Source organism: Protopterus annectens, chromosome 14.part0, assembly GCF_019279795.1.
Source record: "Protopterus annectens isolate FY-2018-M chromosome 14.part0, PAN1.0, whole genome shotgun sequence".
NCBI lineage: Eukaryota > Metazoa > Chordata > Ceratodontiformes > Protopteridae > Protopterus > Protopterus annectens.
This window is the reverse complement of record NC_056748.1, coordinates 613,806,716-613,831,346: the sequence shown is the minus strand read 5'-3', so window position 1 is coordinate 613,831,346 and position 24,631 is coordinate 613,806,716. Positions and strand designations below refer to the sequence as shown.

The window sequence follows — 24,631 nt, the reverse complement described above, 5'->3', positions numbered from 1 at the left end:
AAATCAAGTCAAATAAAAATAAATGCCCCTTTTCCAAAATGTTCAAACATTTTTTAAGTTTTTGTTCACATTTTAGGCAGAATGTAAAGACTGTTTACTAGTATTCAGTATCCCATTTTATTCATCATCCTCAGTTACTTCAAGAAGGAAGCTCTTTGTTTTTAGAACTTTATGCATAATGTTTTACTACCATATATGGAATACCATATATGGAAAGCAAGGATATAGCCAATTATTCTCAAAACATACATTTGAGCATCTCTTAGAAACATTAGAGCTTAGAGATTCCACAGCATCTAAGCTGTCTAAACTAATAACTTCAGCATACATCTGTGCACAACATGCTGTAAAACAGTATATTCTGGTGGGGTGGGTTATAAAAATGAAGAGTATGTTACTTAAGTGTTCACAGGCAACGTTTTTTTGGGGAGATATATATATATATATATATATATATATATATATATGTGTGTGTGTGTGTGTGTGTGTATATGTATATATATATATATATATATATATATATATATATATATATATATATATATATATACGCTTTAAATGTAAGTTGAGTGGGGGAGACATGGAATAGTACAACAACGTTTAAGACTAAAACAGACATTACTGGCTACAAACTTATTGTGAAGCTAGGAAACTATACCTACCCAATTACTGATATTTTATGAAGTCTGCATTCCACAGTATAAGAACAGCCCAATGGACACCTGGTTAAGGAAATATTTTGACAGCTTCTCATTATTTTGAATGGTTACTAGGCAGTAAGCAATATCACATACGGATTGTAATTGGTACAATGAAAACTGTTACAATAAAAGGCTTTTCCTTTGCTACTCATAATGAAAACGTGGCGTTCCTTCGTTGAAGGTTGTGCATTAGGCCCGGCAAGCCAGCACGTAAAAATCTACTGCCAATCATTAGCGGACCGGAGTTCCGCTGTGGTGACCCCAAACCGGGAAAAGCCGAAAGACACAAACAATCTCATGATGAAAACAGGTTTCATGGCAGCCCTCAGATTGTGACATCAGTCCTTTGTTTCAAAATTTTGCTTTCAGATTTAAAGAATACATCATATGGAAACACCAGTGAGCTCAGTCCTGATGACTGCTGTAGTTTATTATCATTTGCAGTAGTGAACTTTCACTAACTTCAATTCTAGGGTAACACCACTAAGATGGACCTTACTTAGACTTTACCCCAACAAACTATGTGACTGCTGTATGTTTTAATAAACTGCAGTTCTTGTAGTTCAAGGGTCAGATTCATAAACTTAGCATTGCAGCTTGCCGAGGGCTGTTACTGAGCTGCAATGTCATAACTGAAGCGCAAGCAGCAATTTGTAAGGAATGCAAACTCACTTTTCTGTATCACCCTAGAAAAAGCTAAATAGCTACCCATAAAATAAAGATCTAAACTAGTTTTAGAATCTCAGTTCTACAAACTACTCCAGCTGCATACATTTACTCCCCTTGCTGCTCGACTTCATGAAATAAAACTTTTTCATCATCCTGAGACACTACTCACAAGCTGCTCCAGCTCTCATTGCCCCTAGAATCAAACTCCATAGCACTACACATACTTTCTCCTCTCAGGCACCTACATTTTGGCAAGCTCTCCTCATCAACATTACGGAAAATAAACACATTCCAAATTCCAAATGAAACTCACAAGAGCACTTCTTTATCCAAGCCAAATGCTCCTGCTTCAGCAGAGGACATACAGCCTAACCTATCTCCTTTCTGAGTCTCTTCTCTCTCAAGATTCACTGAAGACAGAAACTAATGTGTATAGTGTACATTATTCTCTGCTTGATTGTGCATTGCACTGAGCCTCTTCACCGGAATGTATAAACACTGTTCTTTCTATGTAATTAGTCTGTTATTGCTTACATTTCTGTATTTTTTGTTCACAAAATGTTTTATATTTCTCCCGGGCTGAGCCTGAAATTGGTCAGTATTAATTAGTGCACTATCCTGGTAAACAATTATTTAAATAAATAAATAAATGCTCCTAATACAGTCTCATGAATAATTAATTAGGCAACTTGATGTAATACACAAAGTCACACGCTGGCTTAATGCATCACCCCTACTCAATGAGTTGCTGTCTTCCCAGTAACCAGATGTAGCAGTGACTGCTGGTAGCTGGTGTTATGGAGATGTGAGTTTAGTGTACAGCTACACCAGTTTTGTTAACTAAAATAAAATTACTCAAAGGCTGCTGAATGCTCTATGTAGCGGTATATGTGGACTGCAAAATGCATGAGCCTTAAACGCAACAGAGAAAGCTTTTGTAATGTTGTACCAAAGATGCTTTTATATGGTGTAGACTTACAAGTATATGTCATTATTACAACTGGTACTTTAAGTTGTGCTGTCATGCATACCTCTGAACTGCTATGACTTAGGCAAAGCACTATGATTTTTGCCCTCAGATTTAACCTAGATTTATGATGTTCCTTGTTAAGTCTGACCTGTTTATTAGTACATGCTTTAATAATAAATAAACTAAGTCTACACAATTATCCATTACCAGTAACAATACAGGGCCTAGAATATAAAGACCTTTTATTTTGAAGAGAAAGCTCCTCTTTCTGAGCTTCTGCTATAATTTTAATACCTGGAGATTGGACGGCAACAACTAAGATGGATTTTTAGCAGGTTGCTGTCAACGATTTCAAGGTTTATAAACTTAATTCAGTATTTTAGCACTACATTTAGCTGCAGACAGCCATGTAGCTAAAACCACAACTGTTCACAGGCAGAATTTCACCAGGGAATAGGATTGCCTCCCAGGAAGTTTCTACTTATATATCATTCCCTCTTAAAATTCTGCATGTGTCAATATTTATTCAAAAGAGTCATAGAGGCTAGTAAAGATTATAACAATTCCTAATGATTTTGCTTGATTCTGTGTGCCACCTAGCAGTCTGTACACAAACAGTAGTTAGATATATTCATAAGTACATTTCTAGAGAGAGCAACTGGTCTTTCAAACTCAGCAGGGATTTATGTTGGGCAACATGATTAACCATGTTGTGTGTGTGTAATTCCCCAGTTGCTACATGGTGATGGGTGGAGAATAAGGCTTGAACCCTGTACCTTCGGCCCAAGTGGCAAGAGCCTGAATTCCCTACCCACCACCATTTGTAAAAAATGTACAGATTTTTGCCTCATATCTGTACTGTTCTGTTCCTCAGAAAATCTGTGGTTTCTGTATTTTTGTTTCTTAACACAGCCAGTAGTGCAGTGGTCCAGTGGGTAGCATTGTTGCCTGACAGCTACAGGTTGTCTGGTTTGATTATTGGCTGGGGTGCCTTCTGTGTGGAGTCTGCATGTCCTCCCTGTGTTTGTGTGGGTTTGCTGTGGTGTCCTCGATGGATATTTGAAATTTGTCCCTATTTTTTGGACTGTATTCCCCCATTATTGGCTTTGTCCAGGTTTTTTTGTGCCAAGGTTGAGAGCTATGGTGATAACTGAACTCACTGAATATGTTTGGGGGCTGTATTCCCCCATTATTGGCTTTGTTCAGGTGTTTTGTGCTAAGATGTTGATAGCTATGGTGATAACTGAATTCACTAAATGGTAGCCATTTAAGTTTCAGTCTTCTTTTCTTTCATAAAACAGATGATTTGGCATGGTGGTATATTGCTCTGACTGTTTTGCACAGGGTCCTGGGTTCAATACTTGGCAGTGAAATGTATGGTAGTAACACAGTATTTTATTCTAACAACTTTCCAACATTATACAAGCATTGTTTAAAATGTGTCCCTGATTTTTGGTCTTTTGCCCCCAAATTTTGGCTTTTTCCAGATTTCTTGTGCTGCAAAGTTCAGAGATACAACTGAGTGGCAAGTAGATTTTTATAAAAAGCTGAGAGCTGCAGGGGATCAAAAGTTTAGTGCTGCTACCTAGTAACTATGAACCTGTTATCAGTTTGCCATCCATTCCCTATTGTAATATTACTAGCTTATCGTTTTTTTAGTGCAACTTAGGCAATTTATTCCTCAAGGGCAACAGGCACTTTATTTGTAGATGAAACAATGAAATATAAAGCTGTTTGCTAGCAGCAACCTCTTCATTAGTTACAGATTTCTTTAATGTGGAATTTTTAGATGACTTTTACTTCTTCAGAGATTGTGCATATTTACTGATACTGGTGGACTGTAGAAGTTTGAGTAGACTTTTATGATAGAAATATTCTGAATATGGTAGTCTTGTTGTTATTGGTGCATAATTTTGTTTCATTGTTTACTGGAAAAATGTTCTGAATTGGGCAATTTTGTCATTATTGGTGCATGCATTTTGTTTCATTGTTTACTGGAAAAATGTTCAAAACAAATTTAAAACGCCCTCTAACAACTGTATTATATTGTAAAAGGAATATAATTTAATACAATCAGGAAGGTGCACCAAAGACCATGTGTATGTTCCATGTGCAAGGGGCCTATGATTTAAAAACAGCCCAAAGTTAATCTTTATCTGCCACTGGCAAAATGTATTTTCTTTGAATGTGGGTTTCAATGCTGTTTCAATGAATGTGAGTTTCAAGGGCAGAGAAGTTTTAATGCTAAGTCTGTTTTCATTGTGAGACTGTATTGCTTTATTTAGCAGATGTCTTAGTGTTTGTGCTGTAAAATGCAAAATAAAACTTTCAAATGAAGTCCAAATCATTGTAGAAGTAAAGCAGTATGCACATTAGTGTTTATGGTAAATGGGGTGAAATAGCCAAGTAATGGTTCATTTGAATGGCTGCAGGGGGGAGGATCCATTCGACCATGATTTTGTGAGAGGGAAGGGTGGCAAACTCAAAGACAGCCCCAGCTCAACTATACTTCTCAACTGTCCAGATTTTCACAGACTGAACAGATTTTTGCTTCTTATTTTTGGGCTGTTCCTCATAAAATGTGTGGTTTTCTGGCAAATAATTTAGTAATTAAGTCACTAATTAATGACAGACACTGTGTTTCAGACTTCATAACCTTCAGAAAAATGCATGCTAAAGCAAGACCTGTTATTCTATCAATTGTCTCAGTTTATACAACAATTTATAGTACTGTTTATATGTTCCCCCAGTATATTTGGCCTTGTCCAGATTTCCTGCATTAACAGGTTGAGAGGTACGTGCAAATAAATTGCTTTATAGAATTAGGCATATCCAAACCTCTCAACTCTCCCCGATTTTGGCTCAAAATGTTGCTCTTCCCCTAATAATCCCGCCGCAAAATAGTAATTTTGGAAGAAAACGTGGAGGGCATACAATTAAGAAATAACTATAATAATCAGAGTTATAAATTACTTTTATTTCAGAAATGCATGTAGATTCTTTTATTTTGTCAGCTGCTCAAGTTAGCAGTACTAATATTAAAAAAGTGTCCCTTCTTTGACAGGTTCCCAGCTGTATTGTGTGGCTATTTTATATTTCTGCATCACATTTTTGGTCCATTTTTCATAAAATTGTGTTTTTTTGGCAAATTAGTGGCAGATCATTAAAGATTGAAGTTAGAAAATAATGACAGAAATTTGAGTTTCAGATTTCATACCTTTCAGAAAATTCATACTAATGCAAGACCTACTGTTATCTTTCTAAGTTTATAAGAGCAATATTTAAAAATTGTCCTTATTTTTGGGCCTTTGTCAAACTTCTATGTATGGCTCTGTCCATATTTCTTGTTCTGAGGTTGAGAGGTATGACAAATGTGTCAGGGCCATCACAGTCAGCCAGAGATATTTCAAATTGTGACATACTTGTTGCACCCCACTCCCTCATGTACTGACTCTGGATGTGTCCAAGCAAGGGAAGGAGCAGTTATGCAGTGTAAATGTGCAGAGTATCCCCCCATCCATGGTAGACACAAGTGCTACTTTTATTCTCTCCTTGATTTTACAGAATGCTCTGGTTTCTGTCATATTTTTATACTGTTGATTTATGCTTATTATTACTCAGAAAGTGCCTGTTGCTCTGTGTTTAAGTAGCAATGCTTTAATGACCATCATGTAAGCTTGTCTGAGATTGTAAGATGCAAGTAAGCTTTAATAAACATACTGTTAAAGAATTGCCAACATTGAAAGCCTTTCTGTTGTTGCCATGCAGAGAATACTTACATAACTAGATAATGTATAAGCCTTGGGTACTGAAATGCATATGACAGTATTTGTAATAAAGGACAGGATCACATTATTTTAAGAAGCTCATTACATTTGTTGGAGACTTGCAGTCATCTTTGCAGGCTTTACCTGTAAACCAAACAGAATGTCAATCTATCATGTGTGGTCCATTACCTGTACAGTAATCCTTTAAGCAATGTATCTTGAGCTTGTTTCTTGTTTGCTTTTCATTTTTTACTTTGATCATGTTTCCCCCGTGAAAGAAGTAGATAGTTGTTGTCAGGCAGCAGGTCTTTTTTGGGTAAGAAACATTTTTACAAGTAGGGGTATCACAGAGATTGCTATGTTCAGCATGTTACTTGGTACTTTAATAAAGATGAATATAAATTATAATTAGAACTGCAGTGCAAGGAGAAGTGGTTTGAGTTGAGTGCTGCTTGTTTTTCTTATACTTGATTTTGACTGCATTCCAGTAATGTATTCATAAAGTAATTAATTTTTTCATGCCTCACAACCTTTTTGTTTCCATCTAGATATTAAGTAAGCTGTCATGCAGCCAATGCATTGGAATATTTTTTTTCTTCTATACTTCATTTTGTCTTGATTGGACTCTCATCATGATGGTTTGGCACCCAGGGCAGCGCATTTAATTAAAGTTACAGTTTTTGTGGTTTTGAGCATAGCTCCTCCCCTTTCTAGTTAGCCGCACCCATTCCCCTTGACCCCACCCATTCAACTGTCTCCTGCAGCCCCCCTTTGATTTGAAGTCACCAGCCGCCACTGCTTTTTATCCTTACTGACACCCTTGTTTTGCATTCTTTGTTTTTGGAAGCAATCCATGAGACATCAAACAATTCAGTCCTAAAAGATAAAATAATGGGGGACTGCTTCCTGGGCTTTTTGTGATACAGGGATATTTAAAGTCATGTCATCATTACTTAAATGGTATATGGATATTTACCATAGCGTTCTACCTGTATGTGATTAGGGAAATCATGTCTAAGAACATCTGGCACAAATGTCACACTAAGTCCAGCAGAAATCTCTGCGTTTTTTGTTAGTATAATTTCTGGTAACATAGTAAGACTCAAGGGGATATGCCATAAGTTCTGTTTCAGGCAGTTTTATAAGACCTTGTTCCTGGCCAGCATTTGCTTAGTTTTGATGTGTTCTCAACTAATTTTTGCTAGCAAAATAGCTTTTAGTACAGAACTAATAAGATATAACTGTAACAATGAATGATATTGTGCCCAATCTTACAACTAGCATCTACACCAAATGGAAGTACAGTTGACAGATTTATCAAAATACAATAATACAGTTAACCCCTGATTAAACTGTTACTAGTATAGCTATATGAATTTGTGCCCTAACTGTCTGTTGCCCAAAACATAATGTACTATTATCACAACTATACCCTCCTCTATCATCTCATCTCCTTTATCTTCCTCGTGCCTCCTCCCCTCCTTCCTTTCTTTGAGCTGCCCTAAATCTGTCTATGCATACTGATAATACTGCAGTACATATACCTCCCTGTAGTTAAAAAACATTCATGTAAACCAATGTCACTGTTATTTTAAATCGAAACTGTCTGTAAATGATGTAACTAATGACAGGGATGCCTGAATGATGCAACGGTTACTCATGAATGAATGAAATTGCCTGTAAATGATGAAACAATGAAAATGATGAGGACAGCCACTGTCATCCCTTTACACAAAGGGGGAGCGTCCACCAATCTGGGAAATTATAAACCCATCAGCCTAACTAGCCTGATCTGCAAGACCATGGAATGGATTATCATGGACCTCATTAACAAAGACATTGGCAACCTCCAAACACTCAATCCCACACAGTTTGTCTTTATCAAGCGGAGATCACATCTGTTAAATTTGGTCAACTTTTTTAAGACAGTCACCAAAGCCATGGATGAGGAGAAGTGCAAACCACCTACCATGACCCGGCCAAAGCCTTCAACACTATTCCCCATTCGAGTATAATAGATAAAATTCTCTCAACAAGGCATCAATCTGTATGTTACCAGATGGGTAGCTAACGGGCTCACTAATAGAACCCATCTGGTCAAAACAGGGGAAGCCACTTCAAGCAGTAGACCTGTATCAAGTGGTGTACCCTTGGGTTCAGTCTTTGGGCCTCTGTTATTTGGGATATATTTTTCTGAGGTACAGGCCAAAACCAGTGGGCTATGGCTGACCAAGTTTGCAGATGACTGCAAGCTGGGAGCTGTCATTAATTCCCCTAGTGACATGGACATCCTCCAAGAGTGTCTCACCCAATCAAATGACTGGTGCCAGAAACATGGCCTCAAGCTGAATACAAAAAAATGCATCATCATCCCCTTTGGGGAGAGTGATGTCCCCACAAATTATCACATTAATAACAATGTCCTAAGCACGCAGTCAGTCGTGAGGGATTTGGGCACCCTGATTGATAGCAACCTGACTTTTGACCACCATGTTACTTCCATTGTACGGAAATCTTTCTACGTGGCCCACCTCATAAGTAAGAGTATCTCATCCAGGGAGAAGGAGGTCATAACATCCCCTATTCTTCCCTTATAAGGTCCATTTTTGAGTGCAATGCCCCATTCAGCATGTACCTTGCAAAGCACATGCAGCAGCTGGAGACACCACAGAGGTTCCTCATCAGGAAAATCCAGGGTCTCAAAAATCTACCCTACACAGATAGGCTAAAAGCCTTATCCCTCTACTCTGTTTCAAACAGACTCCTCAGAGGTGACCTCTGTCTGGCATACAAGGTGATCTCGGACCCCGCCTTGATGGGACTGCTGCATATCCGCAAGTCAAGCTCCACTCGAATAACCCACACATGCGGCCTCAACCTGGTGTGTGACATCAATATGATTTGTTGGCGGGACAGATTTGTATCCCAGAGACTCCCCCATCTATGGAATAGACTCCCTCTCCACATCAAGCAGAGTACCTCTTTACCCCTTTTTAAGTGCAACCTGGCTAACTGGGCTGTGATGGTTTGCAGTACTCTTCCATATCTATAATCTGTACACTACTGATATTCTGTCACCATGCCACTACCATTAGCACCACTCCAGCTCCAGCTGTATGACAATCCATATTCCATCCTTCCGTTTATCAAGTGTTTGATTCTCGGTCAGCACATATCCCCCTCATCTTCACTGTTTCCACTTCTACATTCATTTATTTCATCTTAGTTTTATTTTTCTATTGCTTTTATTCCTGACATCCCTTTTCTCAGTGTGGAGGAGCTGCATATAACCACATTTTAAGTTAAACTCTGGCAAGGATTTCAAATCTAACTTCTCAGCTACAGGACAGATCTAATGAAAATCTTTGTGTCAGATACTTTTATATACTCTTGCATCACATATAATCTTAGGATAGTGGCAATGTTTCCCAACTTAAAAAATATAAAGAAATAAGCACAAGAACAGTTACATCAAATGATTCATTCTAGGAACAAATGAGATCAGCCGAACATAAAACAGATGAAGATCTAGGAAAGAACATCATAAGTCTAAGCACAAACAGAGCTGAAGATTACAGATAGAAGGTCATGTCTTTTATAAATATTAGAATCCATTCTCATAAAATAATTTTGGAAAATGATGAAGATATATTTGACTACAGAAAGGAACACCACATAATGGATAATGCACGTTACTGAAGAGTCATGGCATATGATAGCATACTAGGTGAGCAGAGAATTTGTGTAAAAAAATGGTAATGCCACAATCAGCTGACATCAATACATTTCCACAGTCACTGATGTTGTAATAGAAAAGACAGATCAGCACATGTAGGCAAGACTGTAATGTCTGCAGTACTCTGAAATTTTTATGTACTCTTGTGAATATCGTTAAGACAAAAATAAAACGTTTGTATTTGTCTACAGTTTTTAAATAATGTTATCAGGATATGGACAAAAAGTGTATGTAAATGTCAAATAAATATTGATATTTTGACTCACCTGAAATTGTATTACTAATCCTCACAAAGATCTTTTCAAAATCTGCAAAATCACTCCAGGAAGACTGAAACATGTGCATGAACCGATTAACATAAAGGTTCTCCATCCTAATAAAAAAGAAATATAAGGTTAAGATTAAAAAAAATTGTATCTATATATTTCTGCTTATGCTGTACACTAATTGTCTGCCTTATGCTTCTAAATTTAAGGTAAACATCATGAATACCAACCCACTGTAAGATGGGGACTTCATAATATGGCTCCATATTAAAATGTCAGCACTCGAAATTCCAAGTGCCAACAAGCCAGAAAAAAAGAACGAAAACAAAGGAGAAGAGAGAATTTTGAAAATCACTCTTCTCCTTAAAACTTCTTTGTGCAGGGGGCAACCCACCGTACCCCCACATCCCCCAAATGTATATATACCAGCTCCAAGATCACCATACCTTAGGAAAAAGGGAATATTCTGAGAAAAGGCATATTGGACTTAGTACAAGTAAATTCAATCTTTCGGTCTTAAGTCTCTGTATTTCAGGACTTGCTCCACTGGGTCCGAACATTTCATATGGTTACGCATAATACAAGTACTGCAATTTTGAAAATGCATATGCAGTTACTACTAAATAACATTAAACTGCAATGCAGTGTTACACATTAAAAGCATTTCTGAGCAAGTCTCCTGCACCCCTAACATGAGAGGCTGCTCTCCACATACCATTGCTACTTTTATATACTAACTTTGAGATTGCTGTACATCAGAGAAGGAGGAGGAATTCTCAGAGATACTATAATTTTGAACTATGTATTTTACCTGGCTACACTTAAATGTTCTATGTTGTAAGGAGCACAGTTACCCTCCCCAGACTTTAAATGGGAACCATCACATGCAGGTTTTTGTATAACAGGGTATGGTTTTTCTTATGAATTGCTGAAAGTGGTTGTGATTCAATAAAATTAAAAACAAGAGTTTTAAGTTTTGTTTTTTTTTTTTTTGCATGGGGCAACCCCCCCCCCACACCCAAACTTATATATACCAATGCCACAGTCAATCAAAAATGAAGAAGGCAAAAATCTCTCAAAACAAAGGACTCATTGCCAGCACCCACATAGAAACTGTGCCAGCAGTAATTTCTTACAGAAAACAACAATCAGTAAATTCAACATCAGGGAATTAATCTCAGCAAGTGGATTCCTCATGAAGGTGGGATTCAGGGAACTGTATAGGAGCTCACTGTATGACACCATTAGGCAATAAACACTGCCACTGTTGGGCCTGTCAAATATCAACTACCTTTATTTGGTTTTTAAATTAATGGTGAATTATACAAGCAATATCCATACAATGTCTGTCACCAACACATCATTTGTTTTTCTCCTTTAACATGCTGCTTTGGAGCTATCTGAATGTTCCATCTCAGTAAAAGAAATAAATATACCAAAATAGTCTGACAGGTCCTGAATGCGACAGAAAAATCATCATCAACCCCCTTTTTCCCATTTTCTACATGGGGTCAGGGTGTCATGTTAACTGTTGCCATCTCTCTTCATTCAATGCCACACTTCTGCCTTCTTTGACACTCATGCCTGACTGTCGCAGATGTTCTCTCACACTCTTTGCTGGATGCCCTCATTTCCTCTTACCTTCTTTCTGTCTGTCCCAAATCTTCTTCACCGGATTGTCTTCTGCTTTTCTACGTGTGCCCAAATCACCATAATCTGTTCTCTTTGATCTTTTCTGCAACTAATGCTACTTTGGCTTCTGCTCTCATGTTCTCATTTCTTCATCTGTCCCACAGTGTGCATCCTACCACCCTTCTCAGGCACATCTTTTCCATCAGCTCTAGCTTTCTCATCTGCTCTGCCTTTACTGCCCAGGTTTCTGTACCATACAGTAGTAATGGTCGCACCACTGTCTTGTACACCTTACTTTTCAGCTTCTTTGGCATTCTTCTGTCATAGACTACACCTGATACTCTATGCCAGTTGGCTGCAGCCCCTTTGATTCTAGCTTTGACCTATTAATTCAGACTTCCCTTCTCCTCAACCACCCCTCCTAGATATCTGAAGCTGTTAACCTGTTCCACTATCTTCCCTTCCATCTAAATTCTCAGCTCCTTCTGATTTCCCCAATTTGCTGCCATTACCACTGTCTTATGAGTGATTAGTTTCATCCCATGTGCCTCAGTTTTGCATTCCATTCCTCTATTCTTTGCTGAAGTTCTTGCTCAGAGTCTGCCTGTACTGCCACATCATTTGCATACAGCAATTTGTTGACCTGTCCCCTCAACCTGTTTGCTAATATAGTCCATCACCAGTATGAACAGCAGTGGGCTCAGAGCTGAAACCTGGTGCAAACTTTTTCCCACTGGGAACCACTGGTCTCAACCTCTTAAGAGGTCAGTGTGGAACACAGACACTAGCAATGTGTGATAAACAGTCAAAATGTGGAACATCTTATTGTTGCACTGTGCAAAAATGCATTTCCATGGAGCCTGACTGAAGTGGACTTTCTGTCAGAAGTATTAAGTTAGGGAATACCATACATTTGTAAAATTCAGTAAAACACATGTAAATAAATAAAATAAAGTCAGTAGAAAATTGTTACATAACGGCATTCAAGTGCAATTATTTAAAAAAAACATGCTCTTCAGCACCTGTTTTTCTAACCCACACAAACACACTCACATTGCCTCTAACAATGTCTATAGCAAGGTGCATAGATTTGTTTCATGCATACACTGCCCCTGACAAGTCAGGTCTGTCATTAGGTGCACGCACACACACACACACACACACACACACACACACACACACATGCACACACACACACGCACGCACACACACACATATACCCACACAAACACACACACACCCACGCACATATACCTCCACACACACACTCATACGCCCACACACACACACACATATACCCACGCACACACACACACACACGCACACACACACACACACACACACACACACACACACACAGGGCATACTTACATACAGTCAAATCTGAAAAAGCCTGATTCACTTACAGCATATCTTTGCATATCTCTCAACAAAAAGGGGGTACAAATTTCAACAGAATCAGTGGCAAATTCAAAAATAATCAGGGACAATTTTATAATATTATTACTATTAACTTGAAACATTGCCAGAATAAGAAAATGTGAATTAAAATACATTTCCTGAGGTAATAGAAGTCTACAACTCTAATTACTGTCATTATTTATAAAGTGTAATTCATCTTCTCTCCAAAAGTCACCAGTTTTAGGAAGAATTAAGAAGGCCAGAGCTAAAATTTGAGTCAAAATCAGGGAATTCCCTGAAAAATCTGCTAAATGGATGTTAAAAAAAGACTTGCCTTTTCCCAATTATACACTGTCTTTCTGCAAAACTAAACACATAAATAAATGAAATAAAAGAAACAAACATAAATAAAACAAATCCTTTCAGTCCCTAACTACCACCTGCAAGAAGAGTAGCACAACGGTAACTGGTACAGCAACAGAAACCCAGCAGAAACACCAACACAAACTAGATCTAGTGAACGTTAGTGCCCATTAATAGCCAAGTAAAAAGATTACCAACATTTAATTTAGTTGCAAAAGACATAATGGCATTACCGTCTAATGTCTAAGTGCAATCCTTTCCAAAGTAACAGAATAAAATCAAACTTTTTTTAGGGACAAAAGTATGTGGAAAATCAGGGACTGCTGACAATCATATACAGACACAAACGTTTTTTTTTTTTTACTGTCCTAAAGCCCCCCCCAAACCATCTGTAGGCGATAATGAAGAAATAAAAATGAGCAGCAACACGTGATTGTCTCAGGCTGCATTATCTGACTCCAGACTGGCTCCCTTTACCTCAAGAGTAGATACTTGATTAGCTCATATATCACAATGTTGATTGGCTGTAACTGGGATATGCGAGACAGTCAAAAATTGCAAAGTGGGGCTACCACTGTTCAGTGCGGAACAACAGAACAGTGGGTAAAATCAATCACAAATGCACAATCTGCATCATTTGGCTGCTCAGTTAAGAATCCCTCTGTGAGATCGAACACTGTTCGCATTTGAGTGACTGGGTCCTTGTACATAACCTGCACTAAGTCTATCAATATTTCCAGGACTTTGAACCACTGCAGTACTGCCTAAATCGTTTTTCTTGGGACCTTGTCATATGCTTTCTCCAAGTCTAGGAGTGCCAAGTTGGACTCTTTCCTCATCTCTAGCTTCTTCTCAACTATTTGTCTCACTGCAAATATGCTGGTTATGTCGCAACCTGATCTGAATTTGCATATCCTTTTATCAATCACAGTCATGGAAGGCCAGTTGACTATTGACCAATTCGCATAATGCTCAAGGTTTTGCTTCCCATCCGATACAAGGTTTGATCCTGACCACTGTCCAATGTCTGTTTGGAGTTTGCATGTTCTCCCTGTATCTCTGGGGGCTCTTCCCACATCCGAAAAACATGTGGAGTGTTTCCATCTCAAACTCAAAATGAATGGAGTTGTGGGCAGCAGCAAAGACTCTACATAGTGTCCTGTAGTGGGAAGAGTTGTATAGACCAACTGCTTTTGGCCTGTACTGTGGCACACAGTATCCTCAATATAGGAGAACACGGATCACAGACTGCACACTGTGGCAGGGCTAGCTACTTGATAGTGTAAAATATGGCTCTATGTGATTTGGTTATGTTGGCACAGAACAAATACAACAGAAAATTAGGACATTCTTATATAAACCATATAATAAAGTTACATGTAGGAACAGACATGCAAAGGTACATATGTACAACACACACACACACACACACACACACACACACACACACACACAAACACACCAAAATTCAACCGTCACATAACCGGTAGGAACTGAGGGCTAAAGTAATTATAACAAAGGATTACCCATGAGCCAGTAAATGGTGTTCTTAAAGCAGAAAGAGTGAGACTGTGTGCCTGTGCATGCGTGTATGTCTGTATATGTATACATAAAGATACATGTTTCATGTGTTGGAGAGCTGATGGCATTGGCAGCTAGTGTGTATCTATACAAAATAGTGGAAGCAATGGAGACTGTAAGATTATACTGTATGTGCACATATACACATACACACACGTACACACACACACACACACACACACACACACACACACACACACACACACACACACACACACACACACACACACACACACACACACACACACACACACACACACACACACACGAACACACACACACATATGCATATATTCATATTCCGTAGCTCATGCAGTTCAGGGAAAGATAAGAAAGAGAAAAAAACAGTCTTCTTATTACAGAGTGGCTGTAATTTATTATTTTTATTTATTTTACATTTGTTTACCAGGAGTGTCCTCTGGGCTGGAGTGAGCCCATTTTCAGTGGAGGCCTGGGGAGAAAAGCTCCAAATAGACATTTATTAACAAATAATCAGAAAAATCTTTTTCTTAACAACAAATAAACAGAACGTATTGTTCTTTGCAACAGGTTCAGACATACAGTTAGGTAACAGATTGAGGGTATAAAGCAAATTAAGAAAAATGCAGGCATTGTGTATTTTTGAAGTTATAGCAGTCATTACAGACTATGAATAGCTGTATTTTGAGTACCATAACAGTCTGGCAGTCATAGCAGTGGATAAACAGTTATACAGAGTATGGTTACAGTTTTGCTAATAGAGCAGTTTGGAAGGGGTCAGGTAATGTGAGGTTTGGAGCAGGAGCATTGCCACTGGGTAACTAGATGTGAATGGAGGCCATCTTTGAAGGATCTGGTGTTACTGGTGGCTCTGAGTGATGTAGGGAGTGAGTTCCAGAGTTTGGCAATGCAGAAAAAAATAGAGTGCTTGTCCGGCAGGGAGTACAGGTTTTTGGATGAGTAGCAAGGTTTCATTTTGTGATCTAAGTGGTCTGTTTGGGTGGTATTGAGTTAAGGTGGAGAAAAGGGCACAAGTTGTTAACACTTGTGAATGTTATATCCAGAGTAACAAAGAAACTGAGTCAAACTCAATAAACTTTAAAAATATTAGCTGCAGGTTGGCTGATCATATGAAAAAATACTCCAGGTTTCCATAACTCATTTGTTTGAATGGATGCCCATATTAATTTGGAGAATTCTGCTTGGCTAAATATTTCAGCAACAGGAATCTCCTTATAGATCTGCATCTCATTATGCAACCCCTGGTATTTTGCTTACAACAAAGAATTCCATTTCAGAAGAATGTGGCCTTTATGGTCACTACTGGTAAGTGTCCTGCACTGGATGAGGTCTAGATAAGACCTGCAAGAGGATCTCATGTTATGCAGAAGATGAAAATGCAATACGGCCCGATCCAATAAACATACACTGACTCTATTTCTGTCTATTGCCCCTGTGCTAGAGAATGCAGAGATGCTAAGATTCTAGACAATCTTTTTAGTTTGACTCCTCACAATGCACATCAGTTTAAGATACAGAGACTGCTAGGAACTGATGTATGAATGAAAGCAGACCACACCCCCACCATCCCATGGAAGGAAAGTCACTAGACACACTCACTTATAGCCACATCCGCCTGGCTCTCCAGAAATCTTATCAGTTCTGAAGTTGGGTCATTAGTATTACAGAAAGAAACTGAACCTCTTTACAAAAAGGCTGACTTTTTCTCCCACCTTTATGATTATACAATGTTTTATGAAAATTAAATTGACATTCCTTGCTGACATCTCATATTTCTTAATTGCATTTGGATCATCTGACACGATTATTAAAGACCTCATTCCACTTTCATAGTTCCTATCTCTTCTCTCTCCAAATGTATAACATTTTCATGGATTTTTGATTCCCAAATGCATTTTAACAAGCTTTTACATTAAATTTAAACTATGTTTCAGACCAAAGTTGAAGCAGGCAAAGAAACCTGGTAATAATAAATAATCGCCTGCTAAATGTTTATTAAATAAAAGAAGTCCAAAACCCAGTACTGTTCAAATAAAACAATGATTTTTTACTAAAGTTTAATCTGATTATATTTCCATGTTACAATATCTTGTATGTGTCATTTAGCCATACGTGTGATACAGTAGATAACATTGCTTTATGTGTTAACTGTTTTAGCAATGTTGAAAATGGTGGCCATCATTTTCTCAATTTTAGTAGTCGCTGTGAGCCATGATCAGTGTTGCTACTGATATTTCTGTTGGAAATGCCTGATTTACAACTGGTATATCAAACAGACTGCATTGCTGATTGGTCCTGTCCAATTATCTTTCACATTTTCAATTATTATTTACTTATTACTATTTGTTCACCAGGTATGTGGGTAGTCTACCTAACCCTTTTCAGCCACAACCCAAGCTGAAAGAGTAGAAACTACATTAGGAGCTTACTAATCATCAATACCATATACACAATGAATAAATGGTAGAATTCAATATATAATGATACATTCAATGCAGAGAGGATAAGATTAAGAAAAGGCTCCCTATTGAAATCTCAGCACTCAAAATGTCGAGTGCCAACAAGTCGGAAAAACAAAGACTGAGAACCCAGAAGAAGAGTGAATCTTGAAGATCACTCTTTTCCTTTAAACTTCTTTTTTGCAGGGAGGCAAATTTCCCAGATACCTGAGCTTATATATACCAAATCCAAGATCATCATACCTCAGAGAAAAGGGAATAGTCTGAGAAAAAGCCATCTCGGTCTAAATATATGCAAGTCAATTTTTTTCAGACATTCAGTCTCGGTGATTCAGAACTTGCTCTATTTGGTCCCAATATTTCTAATGGTAACCTAAGAAAATCCAGTCAGAGTGCAAAGAAACTAGCACAAGCCACCAAGCCAACATTTGCATAAAAATATAGTGTAATCTTACATAATCATAATCATGTGTACAAACTGAACCGGCTGCAGGTACACTGAGGTGCCAAGAATACAGCAATAAAAGTAAAAATAAGGCACCAAAGTTACACACTAAACTATCCACAGTTACTTTTAATAAACGTAACTGTGGATAGTTTAGTGTGTAACTTTGGTGCCTTATTTTTACTTTTATAATCATAATCATACATGAAATATACATGTACAAAATACCAAATTATGAGGCTGAAAAAGGTTTCTTAAATATATTCTATTAGCACTGATATGGGGTGGTAAGTTACCCATTCATTGTTGTAGTAGCAGTTTTAGGCAGATTCTATAAAGAAGGGTCTATTTCAGTAGACCGACTTGCCATAACACCGAACCACATATAATCTAGACAACACTGAACGTTCACTTTAATGAACATTCAGAACATCGTAATTTAAAAATGGGGAAAAAGGTCAGTTGGTCAACATGGTGAACTTTGCCCTGTTCCACACTGTAGTGCTATCTCAGAGTTGGTATATTTAGTTTATGGGGTGGGGGATGAAGCCCCCCCCCACTTGGGTGTGTTTAATTTGCTGTGGTTTGTTTTAGATGTTGTTGTGACGACCGTGCCCTGGCCCAACAATCAAGGAGCCTCAATCCTCACCATTAACACCAGGGAGGTCATCTCATAGAAGAGGAAAGGATAACTGATACACACAGTAAAGTACAATTTCCCTTAAGTGCACACAGAGATCACAGTCAGTCAGGGGCTGGTTGCTCCCTTACTCACCAGGTTACCAATAAGACTCCCCACTGGCACAGCTATAGGGTCCAGGTCTCAGCCTAAATGGGCAAGCTAAAACATCCAGTACCCTCTCTGTCCAACCAGTGCTTTCTATCCCTGCCAAGTAGCTGACACAACACACACACACACTTTGAGATAAGTATTTATACAACTTCACAGACACTCCTGGGAAAGGCTGACACAGATTCTCCAACTGTGCCCCTTTACCCAGACTGTACGGTAGTAATTACTGCCACCACCCAAATAATATCAGCTACTAAAAGGCCCTTAAAAGGGTGTCCAATTATTACTGTGCAATATTAATATCCAATGGTAATGTGACTATTCAGTCTAAGGCTTATTGTAAGGGCTTAGACAGTAAACTCTATAAATATATAATGTACTCTAAAGCATATCTCTACACAAACCATTCACAGGTAGAAGGTTTTAAAAATATTTAATAATAAATAATTAAAACACAACACAAAACTACTACACCACAGAGATATCTAAGAGTTCACAGATCACACAGAAACTTAAAATAATACAGAAGGACAGGTCTGATTTACACAGAAAAATACTTAATCTAACTTTCTAATCTTTAGCTAATCTTAGAGAAAACACGATGCTACAATCCTACTTACATACATAAAGAGCATAGGCAGTGCTGGTAAGTTAGATGTCCAAAGTCAAAATGCTTTTCAGGTCTCTTGTGACAAATAGTATTTAAACATTACTAACAAACATGTCTCTAAGACCCTCCCAAAATTACATAATTTTTGACACTTAGATTTTCCCAGTATTCATATTGCATCATCTTAACACATGGTCTGAGATCTCAGGCCACAAACTGCATTATTTAGCAATCTAACACCTGCTCATAACTTTACAACAATAGAAGACATTTCACATATACATGCTAGCAGAAACCAAAGCAATAAAGCACATTCCATATCTAAATTCTAGTTATAAAATTTAGCCGTAAAACAATGGGCATGAAATCTTCATCTAGCCACCCAGGGGCCGAATTCTAACATGAAAGGATACAACATGCTTCACTGGGCCAGTAGAGTGCAATGATGTCACATATTTTGCAGTTCCACATTTCACACTGTTTTCTTACATTTAAAAACACAAGCCTGTATTTTACATTTATTTATACAGTTGATAGAATTATATATTAAATTCTATTTGACTAGGCTGGCAGCCTTCGTCTGTCTCTCCCCAATCGTCACAGTTGTGTTGGTCACCTGATTGTTTTCCTGGTTTAAAATTACGATGTTCAGAATGTTTGTTAAAAAGAACTTTCGGTGTTGTCATCTCAATTATATGTGGTTCAGTGTTATGGAAGTCGGTCTACTGAAGAAGATCCGTAAAGAGATGCTCTTTAAGTGCATCTTTAAAACTTTTGAAGCTATTAAGTTAGCACCATAAAATCTGTGTTGATGTTTTTCAGTTGTAATTCCAATGTCTGTAATTTCATTGCTCAGAATACCAAAACTGAACATGTAACTGTGAGGGGAAATACTCTTAAATCCCAGATTGTTGTATATCAGATTCCCCCTCCCCACTCAAAGGTAGTGATCTCACAGTTAAGTCTATATAAGTAGCAGTGGTGTGGGAAGGCAAAGCCTCCATAAAAATGCTTTAAAGATGTAACTATAAGTTTCTAAATTTGATGACTTTGAATCACAGTTTATCAATCAAAGTGTTAGGAATCCCAGGATTTGGTGTCATCCTTCTGATACGGAGACTTGTTAATACACCTCTGTCTTTTAATGCTTAGTCAAATGCTTTGCTTATCATATTACTGTTTATAGAATTACCTGTTTATTTTGTTTAGGCAGGTGGAGTCAGCTACATGTATCTATTTTCAGTCACAACCTTGTTGCAATAAATCAAAATACTTTAGAAATCAAACAACTAGATATATAAAATAAAAGTCTGTATACTGCAATTATGGTAGAGATGACATTATATTATTATTGCTGCAAGGAACTAAAAATAAAGTATCCATAATGGTTAATCATGGGCCCAGGGATGGAATTATTAGAGTAAATATATATATATTATTGGGAGGGTTATTCAGGCTTCCAGCAATGTCAGCTTTTATCCTGCTGCAACTACACGTTTTTAACATCTTAAACGTCCACATCCATTACAGCCAGCTGGTCATAATGAACTGGAATTGAAGTTTCCATTTCTTTTATCCTTTTGTTTGATCTTTGCATATAATCCAAGAGATTTATACTGATTTTTTATAATTCTGTAGTTGATTACTTCCACAATCTGATGCCATGTTACTTAGCTCGTTAGCCGTATTCTCACTTGTCAAGTAACTGCTTCCAGTCCAGTCATCAATTAAACCGCAGTTCTCCCTTGCTTGTCCTGCTCAGCTGATGATGAATTTTATGCTTTCTTCTTGACATGAGTCAGTCTTTCAAGAGATCATGCATTTTTCAATGAATGTTTTCCAGATATCAGCAGTTTAAGCCGAATGCCTGTTTAATAATACCATCTTATTAACTAGAGGACTGGTAAGTGCCACCAGTCAGCATATCACCTGGTCCCTGCCTCAGCAGCTCCCTAGGCTGCTCTTTCTTGATCATGTTATAGAGTTAGCTGTCTGCGTCTCACCCAATGTAGAGCTTTGACAACTATCTCGGTCTTTGGAGTTAATATCTTGGGATGTTCCAGTTTTTACCTGCACAACCTCCTTTACCATACTAATAAAACTTCATCATTCTCTTACCATTCTCTTACCATGAAAAGGTATTTGTTATGTGGTACCTGTGTAGATTTTGTTGCCATTTCTAATTCCACTGTGACCCACAGTATTTCTACTCTTTCTTCTTTACTCATCTCAGCTGTTTATTCTTACTCTTAAATAGAGGTCTTCTCCTGTTCCCGTTGTGTCCAAACTGTCCTAAATTTAACCCAACCAAGGTGGGAACTACTGGTCAATACCTTATTGTGTTTTTAATCTGATTGGCCTGAGAGTTTAACTTTATACAATTCTTTCATCTTTCAAAACCGTCGGGTGGTTCCCCATGTTTGAATATAAGTAAACCTCTCCAGTTTAAAATCCTGTATAGGAAATGCTCTCCATAGTCTCCCACTATTCACAGCTGCTCGAAGAGCTGCCAGTTTGTGCAGAGAGTGGCACCACTGGAGGTTATCTAACAGTATACTACTAAACACTCTCGCTTTGGCCTTTAAGTGTCTCTCCCTTATTCCTTCCCATCTAGAAACTGTCTCCTTGCCTTAAATAGCATAGGCTATATTCACACATGCTGAATCTAGACTGTTTAGTATCACTGTGCTCTTAGACCAGCCATCTTACATTAAGAGGGCCTCCTTGCACCCTTGTAGCAGAAGTGTGTAGCTCAGGACCCATCTGAGTTGGGGATTGTTGGAGAAAGGCTCAGTCTGGGGCTTTAACATTGGTAGTTGTGTTAAAACTGTTTAAATTTGCCTGTATATAAGCCTCTCACTTGTGTGGATTTGCACTCAGTTTACTGGAACTGCACAAAGTTTGGTAATTTTAGCCGAAGATCTGGAATTCATCTGCATTGAAATCTAAGGCATTCACTGAAAAAAACTGAAAAATAAGTATATTTTAAGCCAGCATTGCACTTTAACTGTATTTAAATTGAATTTCTGCTTCATTTTTGCTGTTTGTGACCAAGTCTAGCTAACCCACTTGCTTCCCAAATACCACATTCAGAAAAGTCCTACCACAACGGACGGCAGTTTCACATCATTTCTCCTGCCAGCTTGATTGATATGGGCATCTTAAGGCAATGTAGCAATTACGTCATATATACTGACAACCATTTATTCCTAAAGCAAACTAACACCCTATGTGAGAGATGCAAATACACTATAGAACTGCAGTCAATTCTCTGATGTAAAAACAAGTTACACATCAAACAGGCTGTGAGCACACATATTTCACCTCTCACGCAAACCTCACCACTCACACAAAATAAGGTCATGACACATAAACCTATATACGCAGAGGTAATCACTAAAAGCCTACCAAAAGAACAAAGACCTCCCAAACACACCACCTACACTCACCACTAAGCATAAAGAAACCACTACACATATCAACACACACACCCATGTCTCAATAAATAAGCCCATAAGGCAAAACACATCAAATGTCCTGGTCATAGTCAACTCCACAGTGAGACACACAGATGTCCCCCTCACCAGACTGGACAAGGAGAAGGCCATGGTCAGCTGCTTATCAGGAGCCAGGATCTGACAAATCATGCATGCACTCAAGTCACTCAACCACAAGTACTGTTATGACTCTGTCATAATCCATGTTGGAGTGAATGACTTAAGACATACCTCTCTGGCCTATATGAAGACAGACATGATGGAACTCTCTGACTATGTGCCCCAAACAGGTATGTCCCTAGCCCTAAGTAGTATCTTACTCTCATCTAGAATGATGCCACAATATAAACAAAAAGTGACTGACTTCAACAATTGGCTCAGCTGCTCTTGTCAGTCCAGAGGAATCCAGTATCTGTCAGCCAGGGAGGATATGGTAGACAAACCTCACTGCTTTGCTGGAGATGGTCTGTGTGATGCCCGTGCACTGGCCCGGCAATCAAGGAGCCTCAATCCTGACCACTAACACCAGTGAGGAGCGTCCATATAGGGAAAGGCTATCAAATACACACACAGTAAAGTCAAATTTCACTTAAAAGCACACAGAGATCACAGTCAGTCTGCAGCTGGTTTCTCTTTTTCTCTCCAGGTCCCCAATCAGACTCCCCACTGGCACAGCTATAGGATCCAGATCTCAGCCCAGTGGGCAAGCTAAAACTGCCAGCACCCTCTCTGTCCAACCAGTGCTTCTTGTCCCTGCCCAAGTAGCTGACACACACACACACACACACACACACACACACACACACACACACACACACACACACACACACACACACACACACATACACACACAGACACTCCTGGGGAAGGCTTGTACAGGTTTTTCAGCTGTGCCCCTTTTACCCAGACTATATTGTAGAAATCACTGCCACCACACAGCTATTTATCAGCAACTCAAATGCCCTTATTAAAGGATGTCCAATTATTACTGTGCAATATTATTATCCAAATGATGGCAAATGTGACTGAACAGCAAAGCTTATTTGGAGTGACTTGGTGCAGTATCACGATATATATATATATATATATATATATATATATATATATATATATATATATATATATATATATATAATGTACTCTAGAGCTTAAATTATCTCTACACAAAACAGTCAAAATTGAAAGGTTTAAAAATATTTAATAATAAATAATAAAAACACAAGACAATACTTCTTACTACACAGTGCTAGTCAAGAGTTCAAAGATCACAGAGAAATGTTTAAAATAATACAGTAGAAAAGTTCTGACATCACAGAAAAATACTTAGTCTAATCTTCCTAACTCCTAACTATTTCTAAGAGAAAACACAGTTATAAAATCCTACTTACATACAGACACAGGCAGTGATGGTGATGTTGGATGTTCTCAAGACAAATGCTCTAATGCTCTGATTCTTTCTGTCCTTAAATTGATAACACAGTACCACTGATTCATTTCAGATTACATAATTTCTTTCTGATTCCCAGGCTAAAAGACTCTCAGAGGTTAATACCCCTTTTGATCCTGCAGCTGGTCAGGAAGCCAGAGCAATAAAAGAAATTATACATGCAAATTCTACCCATTAACTCTGGCCTCAAAACAATGGGCAGAATGCCTTTATCTAGACATCTCTGCTCAGAGTTTTGACATGAAAGAATTGACTTATCAGCTTTGTTACAGCAGAGTGCACTGTTATTACATT

At 38.1% G+C, this 24,631-nt stretch overlaps 1 protein-coding gene across 1 annotated transcript in view; it reads right to left on the bottom strand.

Moving 5' to 3' along the window:
• Positions 1-24,631, bottom strand: part of ALOX5 (arachidonate 5-lipoxygenase) — an 825,341-nt gene that overhangs the window by 556,824 nt on the left and 243,886 nt on the right. The window contains exon 5 of the mRNA XM_044056362.1: positions 10,110-10,216. Coding sequence (XP_043912297.1) covers positions 10,110-10,216 — 107 coding nt within the window. The remainder of the gene's footprint in view (positions 1-10,109; positions 10,217-24,631) is intronic.